Consider the following 18,704-nt stretch of genomic DNA (forward strand, 5'->3'; position numbering starts at 1 on the left):
CTTTGTATAAGTAGTGTGGTTCTGTCCTCTCTCCACCAGAGGGCGCTGGGGGAGTTCCCTTTGTATAAGTAGTGTGGTTTTGTCCTCTCTCCACCAGAGGGCGCTGGGGGAGTTCCCTTTGTATAAGTAGTGTGGTTTTGTCCTCTCTCCACCAGAGGGCGCTGGGGGAGTTCCCTTTGTATAAGTAGTGTGGTTTGTCCTCTCTCCACCAGAGGGCGCTGGGGGAGTTCCCTTTGTATAAGTAGTGTGGTTTTGTCCTCTCTCCACCAGAGGGCGCTGGGGGAGTTCCCTTTGTATAAGTAGTGTGGTTTTGTCCTCTCTCCACCAGAGGGCTCTGGGGGAGTTCCCTTTGTATAAGTAGTGTGGTTTGTCCTCTCTCCACCAGAGGGCGCTGGGGGAGTTCCCTTTGTATAAGTAGTGTGGTTTTGTCCTCTCTCCACCAGAGGGCGCTGGGGGAGTTCCCTTTGTATAAGTAGTGTGGTTTTGTCCTCTCTCCACCAGAGGGCGCTGGGGGAGTTCCCTTTGTATAAGTAGTGTGGTTTTGTCCTCTCTCCACCAGAGGGCGCTGGGGGAGTTCCCTTTGTATAAGTAGTGTGGTTTTGTCCTCTCTCCACCAGAGGGCGCTGGGGGAGTTCCCTTTGTATAAGTAGTGTGGTTTGTCCTCTCTCCACCAGAGGGCGCTGGGGGAGTTCCCTTTGTATAAGTAGTGTGGTTTGTCCTCTCTCCACCAGAGGGCGCTGGGGGAGTTCCCTTTGTATAAGTAGTGTGGTTTTGTCCTCTCTCCACCAGAGGGCGCTGGGGGAGTTCCCTTTGTATAAGTAGTGTGGTTTTGTCCTCTCTCCACCAGAGGGCGCTGGGGGAGTTCCCTTTGTATAAGTAGTGTGGTTTTGTCCTCTCTCCACCAGAGGGCGCTGGGGGAGTTCCCTTTGTATAAGTAGTGTGGTTTTGTCCTCTCTCCACCAGAGGGCGCTGGGGGAGTTCCCTTTGTATAAGTAGTGTGGTTTTGTCCTCTCTCCACCAGAGGGCGCTGGGGGAGTTCCCTTTGTATAAGTAGTGTGGTTTTGTCCTCTCTCCACCAGAGGGCGCTGGGGGAGTTCCCTTTGTATAAGTAGTGTGGTTTTGTCCTCTCTCCACCAGAGGGCGCTGGGGAGTTCCCTTTGTATAAGTAGTGTGGTTTGTCCTCTCTCCACCAGAGGGCTCTGGGGAGTTCCCTTTGTATAAGTAGTGTGGTTCTGTCCTCTCTCCACCAGAGGGCGCTGGGGGAGTTCCCTTTGTATAAGTAGTGTGGTTTGTCCTCTCTCCACCAGAGGGCGCTGGGGGAGTTCCCTTTGTATAAGTAGTGTGGTTTGTCCTCTCTCCACCAGAGGGCGCTGGGGGAGTTCCCTTTGTATAAGTAGTGTGGTTTGTCCTCTCTCCACCAGAGGGCGCTGGGGGAGTTCCCTTTGTATAAGTAGTGTGGTTTGTCCTCTCTCCACCAGAGGGCGCTGGGGGAGTTCCCTTTGTATAAGTAGTGTGGTTTGTCCTCTCTCCACCAGAGGGCGCTGGGGGAGTTCCCTTTGTATAAGTAGTGTGGTTTTGTCCTCTCTCCACCAGAGGGCGCTGGGGGAGTTCCCTTTGTATAAGTAGTGTGGTTTTGTCCTCTCTCCACCAGAGGGCGCTGGGGGAGTTCCCTTTGTATAAGTAGTGTGGTTTGTCCTCTCTCCACCAGAGGGCGCTGGGGGAGTTCCCTTTGTATAAGTAGTGTGGTTCTGTCCTCTCTCCACCAGAGGGCGCTGGGGAGTTCCTTTGTATAAGTAGTGTGGTTTTGTCCTCTCTCCACCAGAGGGCGCTGGGGGAGTTCCCTTTGTATAAGTAGTGTGGTTTGTCCTCTCTCCACCAGAGGGCGCTGGGGGAGTTCCCTTTGTATAAGTAGTGTGGTTTTGTCCTCTCTCCACCAGAGGGCGCTGGGGGAGTTCCCTTTGTATAAGTAGTGTGGTTTGTCCTCTCTCCACCAGAGGGCGCTGGGGGAGTTCCCTTTGTATAAGTAGTGTGGTTTTGTCCTCTCTCCACCAGAGGGCGCTGGGGGAGTTCCCTTTGTATAAGTAGTGTGGTTTTGTCCTCTCTCCACCAGAGGGCGCTGGGGGAGTTCCCTTTGTATAAGTAGTGTGGTTTTGTCCTCTCTCCACCAGAGGGCCTGGGGGAGTTCCCTTTGTATAAGTAGTGTGGTTTGTCCTCTCTCCACCAGAGGGCCTGGGGAGTTCCCTTTGTATAAGTAGTGTGGTTTTGTCCTCTCTCCACCAGAGGGCGCTGGGGGAGTTCCCTTTGTATAAGTAGTGTGGTTTTGTCCTCTCTCCACCAGAGGGCGCTGGGGGAGTTCCCTTTGTATAAGTAGTGTGGTTTGTCCTCTCTCCACCAGAGGGCGCTGGGGGAGTTCCCTTTGTATAAGTAGTGTGGTTTTGTCCTCTCTCCACCAGAGGGCGCTGGGGGAGTTCCCTTTGTATAAGTAGTGTGGTTTGTCCTCTCTCCACCAGAGGGCGCTGGGGGAGTTCCCTTTGTATAAGTAGTGTGGTTTGTCCTCTCTCCACCAGAGGGCGCTGGGGGAGTTCCCTTTGTATAAGTAGTGTGGTTTGTCCTCTCTCCACCAGAGGGCACTGGGGGAGTTCCCTTTGTATAAGTAGTGTGGTTTTGTCCTCTCTCCACCAGAGGGCGCTGGGGGAGTTCCCTTTGTATAAGTAGTGTGGTTTTGTCCTCTCTCCACCAGAGGGCGCTGGGGGAGTTCCCTTTGTATAAGTAGTGTGGTTCTGTCCTCTCTCCACCAGAGGCGCTGGGGGAGTTCCCTTTGTATAAGTAGTGTGGTTTTGTCCTCTCTCCACCAGAGGCGCTGGGGAGTTCCCTTTGTATAAGTAGTGTGGTTTTGTCCTCTCTCCACCAGAGGGCGCTGGGGGAGTTCCCTTTGTATAAGTAGTGTGGTTTTGTCCTCTCTCCACCAGAGGGCGCTGGGGGAGTTCCCTTTGTATAAGTAGTGTGGTTTGTCCTCTCTCCACCAGAGGGCGCTGGGGGAGTTCCCTTTGTATAAGTAGTGTGGTTTTGTCCTCTCTCCACCAGAGGGCGCTGGGGGAGTTCCCTTTGTATAAGTAGTGTGGTTTTGTCCTCTCTCCACCAGAGGGCGCTGGGGGAGTTCCCTTTGTATAAGTAGTGTGGTTTGTCCTCTCTCCACCAGAGGGCGCTGGGGGAGTTCCCTTTGTATAAGTAGTGTGGTTTTGTCCTCTCTCCACCAGAGGGCGCTGGGGGAGTTCCCTTTGTATAAGTAGTGTGGTTTGTCCTCTCTCCACCAGAGGGCGCTGGGGAGTTCCCTTTGTATAAGTAGTGTGGTTTGTCCTCTCTCCACCAGAGGGCGCTGGGGGAGTTCCCTTTGTATAAGTAGTGTGGTTTTGTCCTCTCTCCACCAGAGGGCGCTGGGGGAGTTCCCTTTGTATAAGTAGTGTGGTTTTGTCCTCTCTCCACCAGAGGGCGCTGGGGGAGTTCCCTTTGTATAAGTAGTGTGGTTTTGTCCTCTCTCCACCAGAGGGCGCTGGGGGAGTTCCCTTTGTATAAGTAGTGTGGTTTTGTCCTCTCTCCACCAGAGGGCGCTGGGGGAGTTCCCTTTGTATAAGTAGTGTGGTTTTGTCCTGTCTCTCCACCAGAGGGCGCTGGGGGAGTTCCCTTTGTATAAGTAGTGTGGTTTTGTCCTCTCTCCACCAGAGGGCGCTGGGGGAGTTCCCTTTGTATAAGTAGTGTGGTTTTGTCCTCTCTCCACCAGAGGGCGCTGGGGGAGTTCCCTTTGTATAAGTAGTGTGGTTTGTCCTCTCTCCACCAGAGGGCGCTGGGGGAGTTCCCTTTGTATAAGTAGTGTGGTTCTGTCCTCTCTCCACCAGAGGGCGCTGGGGGAGTTCCCTTTGTATAAGTAGTGTGGTTTTGTCCTCTCTCCACCAGAGGGCGCTGGGGGAGTTCCCTTTGTATAAGTAGTGTGGTTTTGTCCTCTCTCCACCAGAGGGCGCTGGGGGAGTTCCCTTTGTATAAGTAGTGTGGTTTTGTCCTCTCTCCACCAGAGGGCGCTGGGGGAGTTCCCTTTGTATAAGTAGTGTGGTTTGTCCTCTCTCCACCAGAGGGCGCTGGGGGAGTTCCCTTTGTATAAGTAGTGTGGTTTTGTCCTCTCTCCACCAGAGGGCGCTGGGGGAGTTCCCTTTGTATAAGTAGTGTGGTTTTGTCCTGTCTCTCCACCAGAGGGCGCTGGGGAGTTCCCTTTGTATAAGTAGTGTGGTTTGTCCTCTCTCCACCAGAGGGCGCTGGGGAGTTCCCTTTGTATAAGTAGTGTGGTTTTGTCCTCTCTCCACCAGAGGGCGCTGGGGGAGTTCCCTTTGTATAAGTAGTGTGGTTCTGTCCTCTCTCCACCAGAGGGCGCTGGGGGAGTTCCCTTTGTATAAGTAGTGTGGTTTGTCCTCTCTCCACCAGAGGGCGCTGGGGGAGTTCCCTTTGTATAAGTAGTGTGGTTTTGTCCTCTCTCCACCAGAGGGCGCTGGGGGAGTTCCCTTTGTATAAGTAGTGTGGTTTTGTCCTCTCTCCACCAGAGGGCGCTGGGGGAGTTCCCTTTGTATAAGTAGTGTGGTTCTGTCCTCTCTCCACCAGAGGGCGCTGGGGGAGTTCCCTTTGTATAAGTAGTGTGGTTTTGTCCTCTCTCCACCAGAGGGCGCTGGGGGAGTTCCCTTTGTATAAGTAGTGTGGTTTTGTCCTCTCTCCACCAGAGGGCGCTGGGGGAGTTCCCTTTGTATAAGTAGTGTGGTTTGTCCTCTCTCCACCAGAGGGCGCTGGGGGAGTTCCCTTTGTATAAGTAGTGTGGTTTGTCCTCTCTCCACCAGAGGGCGCTGGGGGAGTTCCCTTTGTATAAGTAGTGTGGTTTGTCCTCTCTCCACCAGAGGGCGCTGGGGGAGTTCCCTTTGTATAAGTAGTGTGGTTTTGTCCTCTCTCCACCAGAGGGCGCTGGGGGAGTTCCCTTTGTATAAGTAGTGTGGTTTGTCCTCTCTCCACCAGAGGGCGCTGGGGGAGTTCCCTTTGTATAAGTAGTGTGGTTTTGTCCTCTCTCCACCAGAGGGCGCTGGGGGAGTTCCCTTTGTATAAGTAGTGTGGTTTGTCCTCTCTCCACCAGAGGGCACTGGGGAGTTCCCTTTGTATAAGTAGTGTGGTTTGTCCTCTCTCCACCAGAGGGCGCTGGGGGAGTTCCCTTTGTATAAGTAGTGTGGTTTTGTCCTCTCTCCACCAGAGGGCGCTGGGGGAGTTCCCTTTGTATAAGTAGTGTGGTTTGTCCTCTCTCCACCAGAGGGCGCTGGGGGAGTTCCCTTTGTATAAGTAGTGTGGTTTTGTCCTCTCTCCACCAGAGGGCGCTGGGGGAGTTCCCTTTGTATAAGTAGTGTGGTTTTGTCCTCTCTCCACCAGAGGGCGCTGGGGGAGTTCCCTTTGTATAAGTAGTGTGGTTTTGTCCTCTCTCCACCAGAGGGCGCTGGGGGAGTTCCCTTTGTATAAGTAGTGTGGTTCTGTCCTCTCTCCACCAGAGGGCGCTGGGGGAGTTCCCTTTGTATAAGTAGTGTGGTTTTGTCCTCTCTCCACCAGAGGGCGCTGGGGGAGTTCCCTTTGTATAAGTAGTGTGGTTTTGTCCTCTCTCCACAGAGGGCGCTGGGGGAGTTCCCTTTGTATAAGTAGTGTGGTTTGTCCTCTCTCCACCAGAGGGCGCTGGGGGAGTTCCCTTTGTATAAGTAGTGTGGTTTGTCCTCTCTCCACCAGAGGGCGCTGGGGGAGTTCCCTTTGTATAAGTAGTGTGGTTTTGTCCTCTCTCCACCAGAGGGCGCTGGGGGAGTTCCCTTTGTATAAGTAGTGTGGTTTTGTCCTCTCTCCACCAGAGGGCGCTGGGGGAGTTCCCTTTGTATAAGTAGTGTGGTTTGTCCTCTCTCCACCAGAGGGCGCTGGGGGAGTTCCCTTTGTATAAGTAGTGTGGTTTGTCCTCTCTCCACCAGAGGGCACTGGGGAGTTCCCTTTGTATAAGTAGTGTGGTTTGTCCTCTCTCCACCAGAGGGCGCTGGGGAGTTCCCTTTGTATAAGTAGTGTGGTTTGTCCTCTCTCCACCAGAGGGCGCTGGGGAGTTCCCTTTGTATAAGTAGTGTGGTTTGTCCTCTCTCCACCAGAGGGCGCTGGGGGAGTTCCCTTTGTATAAGTAGTGTGGTTTTGTCCTCTCTCCACCAGAGGGCGCTGGGGGAGTTCCCTTTGTATAAGTAGTGTGGTTTGTCCTCTCTCCACCAGAGGGCGCTGGGGGAGTTCCCTTTGTATAAGTAGTGTGGTTTTGTCCTCTCTCCACCAGAGGGCGCTGGGGAGTTCCCTTTGTATAAGTAGTGTGGTTTTGTCCTCTCTCCACCAGAGGGCGCTGGGGGAGTTCCCTTTGTATAAGTAGTGTGGTTCTGTCCTCTCTCCACCAGAGGGCGCTGGGGAGTTCCCTTTGTATAAGTAGTGTGGTTTGTCCTCTCTCCACCAGAGGGCGCTGGGGGAGTTCCCTTTGTATAAGTAGTGTGGTTTGTCCTCTCTCCACCAGAGGGCGCTGGGGGAGTTCCCTTTGTATAAGTAGTGTGGTTTGTCCTCTCTCCACCAGAGGGCGCTGGGGGAGTTCCCTTTGTATAAGTAGTGTGGTTTGTCCTCTCTCCACCAGAGGGCGCTGGGGGAGTTCCCTTTGTATAAGTAGTGTGGTTCTGTCCTCTCTCCACCAGAGGGCGCTGGGGGAGTTCCCTTTGTATAAGTAGTGTGGTTTTGTCCTCTCTCCACCAGAGGGCGCTGGGGGAGTTCCCTTTGTATAAGTAGTGTGGTTTTGTCCTCTCTCCACCAGAGGGCGCTGGGGGAGTTCCCTTTGTATAAGTAGTGTGGTTCTGTCCTCTCTCCACCAGAGGGCGCTGGGGGAGTTCCCTTTGTATAAGTAGTGTGGTTTTGTCCTCTCTCCACCAGAGGGCGCTGGGGGAGTTCCCTTTGTATAAGTAGTGTGGTTTTGTCCTCTCTCCACCAGAGGGCGCTGGGGGAGTTCCCTTTGTATAAGTAGTGTGGTTTTGTCCTCTCTCCACCAGAGGGCGCTGGGGGAGTTCCCTTTGTATAAGTAGTGTGGTTTTGTCCTCTCTCCACCAGAGGGCGCTGGGGGAGTTCCCTTTGTATAAGTAGTGTGGTTTTGTCCTCTCTCCACCAGAGGGCGCTGGGGGAGTTCCCTTTGTATAAGTAGTGTGGTTTTGTCCTCTCTCCACCAGAGGGCGCTGGGGGAGTTCCCTTTGTATAAGTAGTGTGGTTCTGTCCTCTCTCCACCAGAGGGCGCTGGGGGAGTTCCCTTTGTATAAGTAGTGTGGTTTTGTCCTCTCTCCACCAGAGGGCGCTGGGGGAGTTCCCTTTGTATAAGTAGTGTGGTTTGTCCTCTCTCCACCAGAGGGCGCTGGGGGAGTTCCCTTTGTATAAGTAGTGTGGTTTTGTCCTCTCTCCACCAGAGGGCGCTGGGGGAGTTCCCTTTGTATAAGTAGTGTGGTTTTGTCCTCTCTCCACCAGAGGGCGCTGGGGGAGTTCCCTTTGTATAAGTAGTGTGGTTTGTCCTCTCTCCACCAGAGGGCGCTGGGGGAGTTCCCTTTGTATAAGTAGTGTGGTTTTGTCCTCTCTCCACCAGAGGGCGCTGGGGGAGTTCCCTTTGTATAAGTAGTGTGGTTTTGTCCTCTCTCCACCAGAGGGCGCTGGGGGAGTTCCCTTTGTATAAGTAGTGTGGTTTGTCCTCTCTCCACCAGAGGGCACTGGGGGAGTTCCCTTTGTATAAGTAGTGTGGTTTGTCCTCTCTCCACCAGAGGGCACTGGGGGAGTTCCCTTTGTATAAGTAGTGTGGTTTGTCCTCTCTCCACCAGAGGGCGCTGGGGGAGTTCCCTTTGTATAAGTAGTGTGGTTTGTCCTCTCTCCACCAGAGGGCGCTGGGGGAGTTCCCTTTGTATAAGTAGTGTGGTTTTGTCCTCTCTCCACCAGAGGGCGCTGGGGGAGTTCCCTTTGTATAAGTAGTGTGGTTTTGTCCTCTCTCCACCAGAGGGCGCTGGGGGAGTTCCCTTTGTATAAGTAGTGTGGTTTTGTCCTCTCTCCACCAGAGGGCGCTGGGGGAGTTCCCTTTGTATAAGTAGTGTGGTTTTGTCCTCTCTCCACCAGAGGGCGCTGGGGGAGTTCCCTTTGTATAAGTAGTGTGGTTTTGTCCTGCTCTCTCCACCAGAGGGCGCTGGGGGAGTTCCCGGAGAAGGAGCTCCAGCTGCACCAGACGGAGGCCCAGGGTCAGGGCGTGTTGGAGCGGACGTCGGAGGACGGCCGCGTGCACATCGTACGGGACATGAACCGCCTGAGGGCGTCCTGGCTGGCCCTGCACGACCTCAGCCTCAACATCTACAGGTAGACTGTACGCACTACGCACGCACACACGACCTCAGCCTCAACATCTACAGGTACCGTACGCACTATGCACGCACACACGACCTCAGCCTCAACATCTACAGGTAGACTGTACGCACTACGCACGCACACACGACCTCAGCCTCAACATCTACAGGTACCGTACGCACTATGCACGCACACACGACCTCAGCCTCAACATCTACAGGTAGACTGTACGCACTACGCACGCACACACGACCTCAGCCTCAACATCTACAGGTACACCGCACGCACACACGACCTCAGCCTCAACATCTACAGGTACACCGCACGCACGACCTCAGCCTCAACATCTACAGGTACACCGCACGCACGACCTCAGCCTCAACATCTACAGGTACACCGCACGCACAACCTCAGCCTCAACATCTACAGGTACACCGCACGCACGACCTCAGCCTCAACATCTACAGGTACACCGCACGCACGACCTCAGCCTCAACATCTACAGGTACACCGCACGCACGACCTCAGCCTCAACATCTACAGGTACACCGCACGCACGACCTCAGCCTCAACATCTACAGGTACACCGCACGCACGACCTCAGCCTCAACATCTACAGGTACCGTACGCACGACCTCAGCCTCAACATCTACAGGTACCGTACGCACGACCTCAGCCTCAACATCTACAGGTACCGTACACACTACACATACACGACCTCAGCCTCAATATATACAGGTACCGTACGCACTATGCACGCACACACGACCTCAGCCTCAACATCTACAGGTACACCGCACGCACGCACACACACACGACCTCAGCCTCAACATCTACAGGTACACCGCACGCACGCACACACACACGACCTCAGCCTCAACATCTACAGGTAGACCGTACGCACTATGCACGCACACACACACACAACCTCAGCCTCAACATCTACAGGTACACCGCACGCACACACACACACACAACCTCAGCCTCAACATCTACAGGTACACCGCACGCACGCACGCACGCACGACCTCAGCCTCAACATCTACAGGTACACCGCACGCACACACACACACGACCTCAGCCTCAACATCTACAGGTACACCGCACGCACACACACACACACACGACCTCAGCCTCAACATCTACAGGTACTGTACGCACTATGCACGCACACACACACACGACCTCAGCCTCTACAGGTACACCGTATGCACGCACGCACACACACACGACCTCAGCCTCAACATCTACAGGTATACCGTACGCACTATGCACGCACACACGACCTCAGCCTCAACATCTACAGGTATACCGTACGCACTATGCACGCACACACACACACACACAACCTCAGCCTCAACATCTACAGGTATACCGTACGCACGCGGCACTATAGAGCAGGGGTTTGGCTGGGGACCCCCGGAAATGCTTTGGCAATGTCTCAGGGACCCCCCCCTATGTACTATGTGTGTATTATACTGTATGTAAACTCTTCATTTCCATTTTCCAGCCATTCAGTTGCAAAAGACCTCACAATTATAGTGATCGGAGTATATACACACACACACACACACACACACACACACACACACACACACACACACACACACACACACACACACACAGGCTGCATCTCAGCCTCGGGTCCTTATCGTTTGAAGAATAACGGTATTTGAAGTGTGTGTGTGTGTGTGTGTGTGTGTGTGTGTGTGTGTGTGTGTGTGTGTGTGTGTGTGTGTGTGTGTGTGTGTGTGTGTGTGTGTGTGTGTGTGTGTGTGTGTGTGTGTGTGTGTGTGTGTGTGTGTGTGTGTGTGGTATTCAATGCGAGTGCAAAATGTCAGCGTTCACGGCCGCGCGGGTAATTCACATACTGTGCGGAGTCTGCGAGCTCTGCGGTTTTTGCAACATGTCTACCTTCGTATTGATGCCCTTTACTTAAATAACCCTCTGCGTGAAGGATATTCATGAAGCTATAGGAGGACAGTAAAAGGACGAGACGCCAGCCTTGCGTGACGCCGGCCGCACAATTCAGTCATGCTATGAATACCGAGCGGCCAATCCAAGGGAAAATAACTATACACACTTATATATATATATATATATATATATATATATATATCCTTTATTTATTTTGCAGCAACAAAAGGTCCATGCATTTGAAACGCTTCAAGCGAGACGGGCACGCATAATAACACAACATGTTATGACAAGCGAGAATGGGTTAAGCCTGCCACTGCTGTCCAGAGCCGGGGCAGAGGCTTTAGTGCTTTAGTTCTGGACCACCGGCTGTCCCACTAAAGTCTTATGACATTTAAAGTTGACTAAAACTTGACTAACACTGAAACCTTTCAGATGACTAGTAAAGTGTGACAAAATAAGTTTTATTCCAAAGACTATATGACTAAAAGTCAAATCAAAGTTTTGCTGCCAAAAATCGACACTTCTGTGCGTTACGTCGTGCACATTAACCCATTCTGACCTGAGATCAGATTCTAAAAATGTCTTTTCAAAAATAGCAGACCTACAAGCTTGTAGATCTGGTATTTTTCAATAGCTAAAGCATGACACGATGCTAACACCGAAATGGGTTCCCGCCCAGAATGGGTTAAAAGCACGGCACAGATCAGCTTGTCTATCACCGGTTGGCTAGAGGCGTTCTGGGCATCGGGAGGCTCTCCGTACTCGTTGTGTATTCTGGTGGTGGGAGGCACTCAGCTGTGAAATCTGCTTTAACCCATTTTGGACGGGAACGCATCTATAGTGTCACCCTATAGCTTTTAAGTTTGAACCACTTTAACCATTATTTAAAACTTCAGCTGTTGAAATATTGCAGATCTACAAGCTCATAGCGCGGGCACAGAGTGTCGTGCTATGAGCTTGTAGATCTGTGATTTATTTTATTTTATTTATGTGGCACAAATCATTGAATATATATATATATATATATTCTTTCACAGTGACCATTTTTAACCCATACCTTTGCTTCTCTCTCTCTCTCTCTCTCTCTCCCTCTCCCTCTCCCTCTCCCTCTCCCTCTCCCTCTCCCTCTCCCTCTCCCTCTCCCTCTCTCTCTCTCTCCCCCTCTCTCTCTCCCTCTCTCTCTCTCTCTCTCTCTCTCTCCCTCTCCCTCTCCCTCTCCCTCTCCCTCTCCCTCTCCCTCTCCCTCTCCCTCTCCCTCTCCCTCTCCCTCTCCCTCTCCCTCTCCCTCTCCCTCTCCCTCTCCCTCTCCCTCTCTCCCTCTCCCTCTCCCTCTCCCTCTCCCTCTCCCTCTCCCTCTCCCTCTCCCTCTCCCTCTCCCTCTCCCTCTCCCTCTCCCTCTCCCTCTCCCTCTCCCTCTCCCTCTCCCTCTCCCTCTCCCTCTCCCTCTCCCTCTCCCTCTCCCTCTCCCTCTCCCTCTCCCTCTCCCTCTCCCTCTCTCTCTCTCTCTCTCTCTCTCTCCCCCCCCCCCCCCCCCCTCCCAGGCTGTTGAGCAGCTCCGTGGAGCCGTCCCCCTCCTCGCGGGCCGCTCAGAGGACCAGAGGGGAGGGGGAGGCGTCGGGGGGCCAGCCCAGAGGGGAGGGGGAGGCGTCGGGGGGCCAGCCCAGAGGGGAGGGGGAGGCGTCGGGGGGCCAGCCCAGAGGGGAGGGGGAGGCGTCGGGGGGCCAGCCCAGAGGGGAGGGGGAGGCGTCGGGGGGCCAGCCCAGAGGGGAGGGGGAGGCGTCGGGGGGCCAGCCCAGAGGGGAGGGGGAGGCGTCGGGGGGCCAGCCCAGCCTGACCCAAACCCTGCTGTCTCTGGGGGACGACGAGGACGACCTGATGGACGACACCCCCCCGGGAGAGAGCCACAGCGGTCACAGGGCCTACGAGGGCCTCGCCCTCGCGAGAGCGCCGGAGTTTCAGGAAGGACAGGCCGGCGTCAGGGTGACCGTCGTGGCCATGAAGGAGAGCCCGCGCTACGGGCAGGGCGCTCCGGGCTACGGGCAGGGCGCTCCGGGCTACGGGCAGGGCGCTCCGGGCTACGGGCAGGGCGCTCCGGGCTACGGGCAGGGCGCTCCGGCTTGGCTCCGGGGGAGCGGCGAGCTGGTCAGCGCCGAGGAGGACGCTCTCGGCCACAGCCCCTCGGGGCGATTCGGAGTCCAAGAAGAAGAAGTGGATTCTCCGGCTTGGGGAGCGGGACGCCTCGGAGGCCAGGCAGAGGGAGAGGAGGGGGGCGACGAGTGCTCCTCCAGGGGCGCGTTCAGAGTCTCCTCCTCCTCGGGAGGTCTGAGCGGGCAGAGCGACAGGACGGCGGCGGCCGGTCTGAACTTGGCCGACGGCGTGGCCAGCCGAGGGAAAGCGGGAGAGGACGGGTCGACGACGGTCGTTTGGGCCACGCGGGGACAAGGCTCTGGGGGCGGCCGCTACGGACAAGGACCGGCCGAGACGGAGGAGAGGAGCGGAGGAGAGTGGCTGGGACAGGGTGGAGGAGAGAGGCTGGGACAGGGAGGAGAAGAATGGCTTCGACAGGGAGGAGAGCGGCTGGGACAGGGAGGAGAGAGGCTGGGACAGGGAGGAGAGTGGCAGGGACAGGGTGGAGGAGAGAGGCTGGGACAGGGTGGAGGAGAGAGGCTGGGACAGGCAGGAGAGTGGCAGGGACAGAGTGGAGAGAGCCTAGGACAGGGAGGAGGAGAGAGGCTTCGACAGGGAGGAGAGAGGCAGGGACAGGGAGGAGAGTGGCAGGGACAGGGTGGAGGAGAGAGGCTGGGACAGGGTGGAGGAGAGAGGCTTGGACAGGCAGGAGAGTGGCAGGGACAGAGTGGAGAGAGCCTAGGACAGGGAGGAGGAGAGAGGCTTCGACAGGGAGGAGAGAGGCTGGGACAGGGTGGAGGAGAGAGGCTGGGACAGGCAGGAGAGAGGCTGGGACAGGGTGGAGGAGAGAGGCTGGGACAGGGTGGAGGAGAGAGGCTTGGACAGGGTGGAGGAGAGAGGCTGGGACAGGGTGGAGGAGAGAGGCTGGGACAGGGAGGAGAAGAGAGGCTGGGACAAGGTGAAGGAGAATGGCTTGGACAGGGTGGAGGAGAGAGTCTGGGACAGGCAGGAGAGAGGCTGGGACAGGCAGGAGAGAGGCTGGGACAGGGTGGAGAAGAATGGCTTCGACAGGGTGGAGAGAGGCTGGGACAGGCAGGAGAGAGGCTGGGACAGGGTGGAGAGCGTCTGGGACAGGGTGGAGGAGAGAGGCAGGGACAGGCAGGAGAGAGGCTGGGACAGGGTGGAGAGAGGCTAGGACAGGGTGGAGGAGAGTGGCAGGGACTGGGTGGAGGAGAGAGGCTTGGACAGGGTGGAGGAGAGAGGCAGGGACAGGCAGGAGAGAGGCAGGGACAGGGTGGAGAGAGGCTTGGACAGGGTGGAGGAGAGTGGCAGGGACTGGGTGGAGGAGAGAGGCTTGGACAGGGTGGAGGAGAGAGGCTAGGACAGGCAGGAGAGTGGCAGGGACAGAGTGGAGAGGGGCTAGGACAGGGTGGAGGAGAGTGGCAGGGACTGGGTGGAGGAGAGAGGCTTGGACAGGGTGGAGGAGAGGGGCTGGGACAGGGAGGAGAGAGGCAGGGACAGGGTGGAGGAGAGAGGCTTGGACAGGGTGGAGGAGAGGGGCTGGGACAGGGAGGAGAGAGGCAGGGACAGGGTGGAGGAGAGAGGCTTGGACAGGGTGGAGGAGAGAGGCTGGGACAGGGAGGAGAGAGGCAGGGACAGGGTGGAGGAGAGAGGCTTGGACAGGGTGGAGGAGAGAGGCTGGGACAGGGAGGAGAGAGGCAGGGACAGGGTGGAGGAGAGAGGCTTGGACAGGGTGGAGGAGAGAGGCTTGGACAGGGTGGAGGAGAGAGGCAGGGACAGGCAGGAGAGTGGCAGGGACAGAATGGAGAGAGGCTTGGACAGGGTGGAAGAGAGTGGCAGGGACAGGGTGGAGAGAGGCTTGGACAGGGTGGAGGAGAGAGGCTAGGACAGGGTGGAGAGAGGCAGGGACAGGGTGGAGAGAGGCAGGGACAGGGTGGAGGAGAGAGGCTAGGACAGGGTGGAGAGAGGCAGGGACAGGGAGGAGGAGAGAGGCTGGGACAGGGTGGAGGAGAGAGGCTGGGACAGGGAGGAGGAGAGAGGCTGGGACAGGGTGGAGGAGAGAGGCTGGGACAGGGAGGAGGCGCATTCATGCTGTTCAGGAGAGACGCAGCCACGAATGAGTCAAGTTCAGCAGCAGCAGCAGCAGCACACACACCTGTGGTACGCCAGTGCCATCTATCTGTCTATCATTCAGTGAATGTTGTCCAGGCTCAATTTCAAGGAATATTAGATATATTATTGATGCATGTACTGTTGTATGCATATTTGTAATTTTTTTTTAATCCATTTAGACCTGAGGCCGATTTAAAAACAAATTGAAAAAAAGTCTTCTAAATCCCCCCCCCCCCCCGGGGGGGGGGGGGGGGGGGGGGGGGGGCATTTGTGATGCATTTGTGATCTATAGAGCTATTGTGTGTGTGGTGTGCCCCAAAGTAAGCACATACAGTACCAGTTTTAAAAATGTTCTTAAATTGTGAATTAGTGTCATCTTGGCTGTGCCGTTCGTTTGTTCACGTTTTTTTTTCTTCTGTATTTCGGGGGTCCTTCAGGGGGGCTCGGGGCAGGCTCTGGGTGCTGGCGAGTATGGCGCCAGGAGGAGCCAGTTTGAGGCCTGGCTTCTCCGAGAGAGCGAGCTGCTGTCGGGCGTCCTCGCCGCCGATGGAGGAGCGACGCTCGGCGCCAAAGAGCTCCAGATCCGCCAGGACACGCTCAAGGTGCGTATGCGTGTTCATTTGTTCCCTTCTCCCAGGACACGCTCAAGGTGCGTACGCGTGTTCATTTGATCCCTTCTCTCTCAGGACACGCTCAAGGTGCGTACGCGTGTTCATTTGTTCCCTTCTCTCTCAGGACACGCTCAAGGTGCGTATGCGTGTTCATTCGTTCCCTTCTCTCTCAGGACACGCTCAAGGTGCGTACGCGTGTTCATTTGTTCCCTTCTCTCTCAGGACACGCTCAAGGTGCGTACGCGTGTTCATTTGTTCCCTTCTCTCTCAGGACACGCTCAAGGTGCGTACGCGTGTTCATTTGTTCCCTTCTCTCAGGACACGCTCAAGGTGCGTACGCGTGTTCATTTGTTCCCTTCTCTCCCAGGACACGCTCAAGGTGCGTACGCGTGTTCATTCGTTCCCTTCCTCTCAGGACACGCTCAAGGTGCGTACGCGTGTTCATTTGTTCCCTTCTCTCAGGACACGCTCAAGGTGCGTACGCGTGTTCATTTGTTCCCTTCTCTCCCAGGACACGCTCAAGGTGCGTACGCGTGTTCATTCGTTCCCTTCCTCCCAGGACACGCTCAAGGTGCGTACGCGTGTTCATCTGTTCCCTTCTCCAGGACACGCTCAAGGTGCGTACGCGTGTTCATTTGTTCACCTTCTCTCAGGACACGCTCAAGGTGCGTACGCGTGTTCATTTGTTCCCTTCTCCAGGACACGCTCAAGGTGCGTACGCGTGTTCATTTGTTCCCTTCTCTCTCAGGACACGCTCAAGGTGCGTATGCGTGTTCATTCGTTCCCTTCTCTCAGGACACGCTCAAGGTGCGTACGCGTGTTCATTTGTTCCCTTCTCTCTCAGGACACGCTCAAGGTGCGTACGCGTGTTCATTTGTTCCCTTCTCCCAGGACACGCTCAAGGTGCGTACGCGTGTTCATTTGTTCCCTTCTCCCAGGACACGCTCAAGGTGCGTACGCGTGTTCATTTGTTCCCTTCTCCCAGGACACGCTCAAGGTGCGTACGCGTGTTCATTTGTTCCCTTCTCTCCCAGGACACGCTCAAGGTGCGTACGCGTGTTCATTTGTTCCCTTCTCTCCCAGGACACGCTCAAGGTGTGTACGCGTGTTCATTTGTTCCCTTCTCTCTCAGGACACGCTCAAGGTGCGTACGCGTGTTCATTTGTTCCCTTCTCTCAGGACACGCTCAAGGTGCGTACGCGTGTTCATTTGTTCCCTTCTCTCAGGACACGCTCAAGGTGCGTACGCGTGTTCATTCGTTCCCTTCTCTCAGGGTCAGGACCAGTTCTAATGACCCTCTCTGCTTCCTCCCCCGTGCCCCAGGCTCTGAGGTCAGGGGTGGGCTGGGGTCAGGACCAGTTCTAATGACCCTCTCTGCTTCCTCCCCTGTGCCCCAGGCTCTGAGGTCAGGGGTGGGCTGGGGTCAGGACCAGTTCCAGATGCTGCTCCAGGGACGCGCAGAAGAAGGCGGCGCCGCCGCGGCGGCCGGCAGTGGCGGTGGCGGTGGCGGCATCGGGGGGACGGGCGTCGGCGGCGGCGATGACGACCTGGAGGAGCTGCGATACCGCTGGATGCTCTACAAGTCCAAACTGAAGGATGTGGGAGAGCTGAGGGTCCGGCTCAATGTCAAGGTGAGGGCTAGGGCATTAACCCATTCTGACCTGAGATCAGATTCATACGAGGTTTCCCACTGGACACGCACTGGTCTGATTAACCCATTCTGACCTGAGATCAGATTCATGCGAGGTTTCCACTGGACACACACTGGTCTGATTAAAGGAGAACTAGAAGATAGTTACTAGATACTAGAAGGCTTTCTTACTTTTCTTTGTAGTTGTTACGTCCCCACCAAAGAGGTCCAGGTGTTATTTTGTGCAAAAGTGCATTATTGGCAATTTCCCCTAATATAAGCCCTCAATGGGGGTTGGGTTTTTGTGCAATTTCGCTTATTTCCATCGAAACGAGTAGTAAAGTGTGCCGCTTGGGATACTATTTACATTATGAAGAGAGGATATATACGGAAGAAATAGATTTTTGAGCGATGGAAATAAGCAAATTAGCACAACACCCCATAGCCCAATGCAATGCAATGCAATTCATTGAGGGCTTATGGTAGGGGAAATAGCCAATGATGTGCTTTTGCACAGAATAACACCTGGACCTCTTTGGTGGAGACGTAACGACTACAAATAAAGGTAAGAAAGACTTCTAGAGGGGCACGGTGGCACAGTTGGTAGTGCTGTCGCCTCACAGCTAGAAGGTCCTGGGTTCGATTCCCGCTGGGGACGCTGTGGGTGCTGGCGGCGTGTTCCCTCCTCCACTTCATCAGTGCCCATACCCGAGGCGGGGGTTGGCGAAAGGGCCTTTCTGTGTGGAGTTTGCATGTTCTCCCCCCGTGTCCCCTAGGGTAGGTACCCTCACAAAAAACATGCAGTAATTCTGGTCTCTAAAACTACCTCCCCCTGGCCAGCTGGGGCGCCTGATGGAGGGGAAAGGAACTGGTCGGAATAACGTGTCCCTTCCACGCGCTACGTCCGGCCGGGGAAATTCCCCTCTGTCAGGTGAAAAGAAGCAGCTTGGACTTGGGTTGGCAGAGGAAGTGTAGCGCCCAGGATTACATTAGATAATTGGCACTGGGTGAAAAGAGAACTGGGTTACAAAGTCGTGGGATAATTTTTTTTTTTAAAGAAAGACTTCTAGTCTAGAATTCTCCTTTAAGCGACTAGTGGACTAGTAAATCCTCTAGTCGACCTTGTTGCCACTGACTCGATCTCTGTCGGCTCGAAACCAAAACCAGAACTGTTCGTTTTCAGGATTTCAACATTTAAAAAATTGTAGCAGATCGACAAGCTTATTTCACCATGCACCATGCAGAGGGGTTTACACTTTACAGTTTGTCTCACGCAAGAAAAATAATGCAACATCACCCGAATCAACTTAACAAGAAGCTTTAAGTTGAAATCAAATGGAATGGGTGGAAATGTGTCTGTCTGTCTGTCTGTCTATAAAACATAAAACAAGCATTTATATTAACATGTAGTGAAAATAGCAGGTCTATCAACTCACACTGTTCTCAATTCACCACAAGGTGGCAGTGTGACATCATTGTTATGAATCAAAATATCCAGGTTCCATTGTGAAGGCTTAACATGAACCCCTGTTGGTGTTTTATGCATTATGTTATACTTTAGCTGTTATAAAAATAAAAAAAACAGATCTACAAGCTAGTAGCGCAGCACCGAGTGCCACGCTATGAGCTTGTAGATCTGCTATTTTTTTGAAAAGTCGTGAAAATGTGGCACAAATATTTTAATATATATTCTTTAAGAGCGAACATTTTTAACTCAAATCTTTGCTTCTGGAACTACATATTATCAGATGGGGGTCGGCGGCCAATTACATATATTTTTGAGGGTCCTTGACATGAAAATGTTTGAGAACCACTGACATAGAAACATGGGGTTTTACAGAAAACTGTCATGA

The 18,704-nt window shown here is 54.5% G+C and overlaps 1 protein-coding gene across 1 annotated transcript in view; it reads left to right on the forward strand.

Moving 5' to 3' along the window:
• The window catches only part of syne3 (spectrin repeat containing, nuclear envelope family member 3), a 102,457-nt gene that overhangs the window by 60,270 nt on the left and 23,483 nt on the right, over positions 1–18,704 (forward strand). Inside the window, 6 exon segments of the mRNA XM_083792761.1 lie at positions 8,270–8,442; positions 11,892–12,979; positions 14,264–14,389; positions 14,528–14,658; positions 15,048–15,212; positions 16,619–16,852. Of these exon segments, the coding sequence (XP_083648887.1) occupies positions 8,270–8,442; positions 11,892–12,979; positions 14,264–14,389; positions 14,528–14,658; positions 15,048–15,212; positions 16,619–16,852 (1,917 nt within the window).

The sequence above is a fragment of the Protomyctophum parallelum genome (genome assembly GCF_964188405.1).
Source record: "Protomyctophum parallelum genome assembly, chromosome: 20".
Taxonomy (NCBI): domain Eukaryota; kingdom Metazoa; phylum Chordata; class Actinopteri; order Myctophiformes; family Myctophidae; genus Protomyctophum; species Protomyctophum parallelum.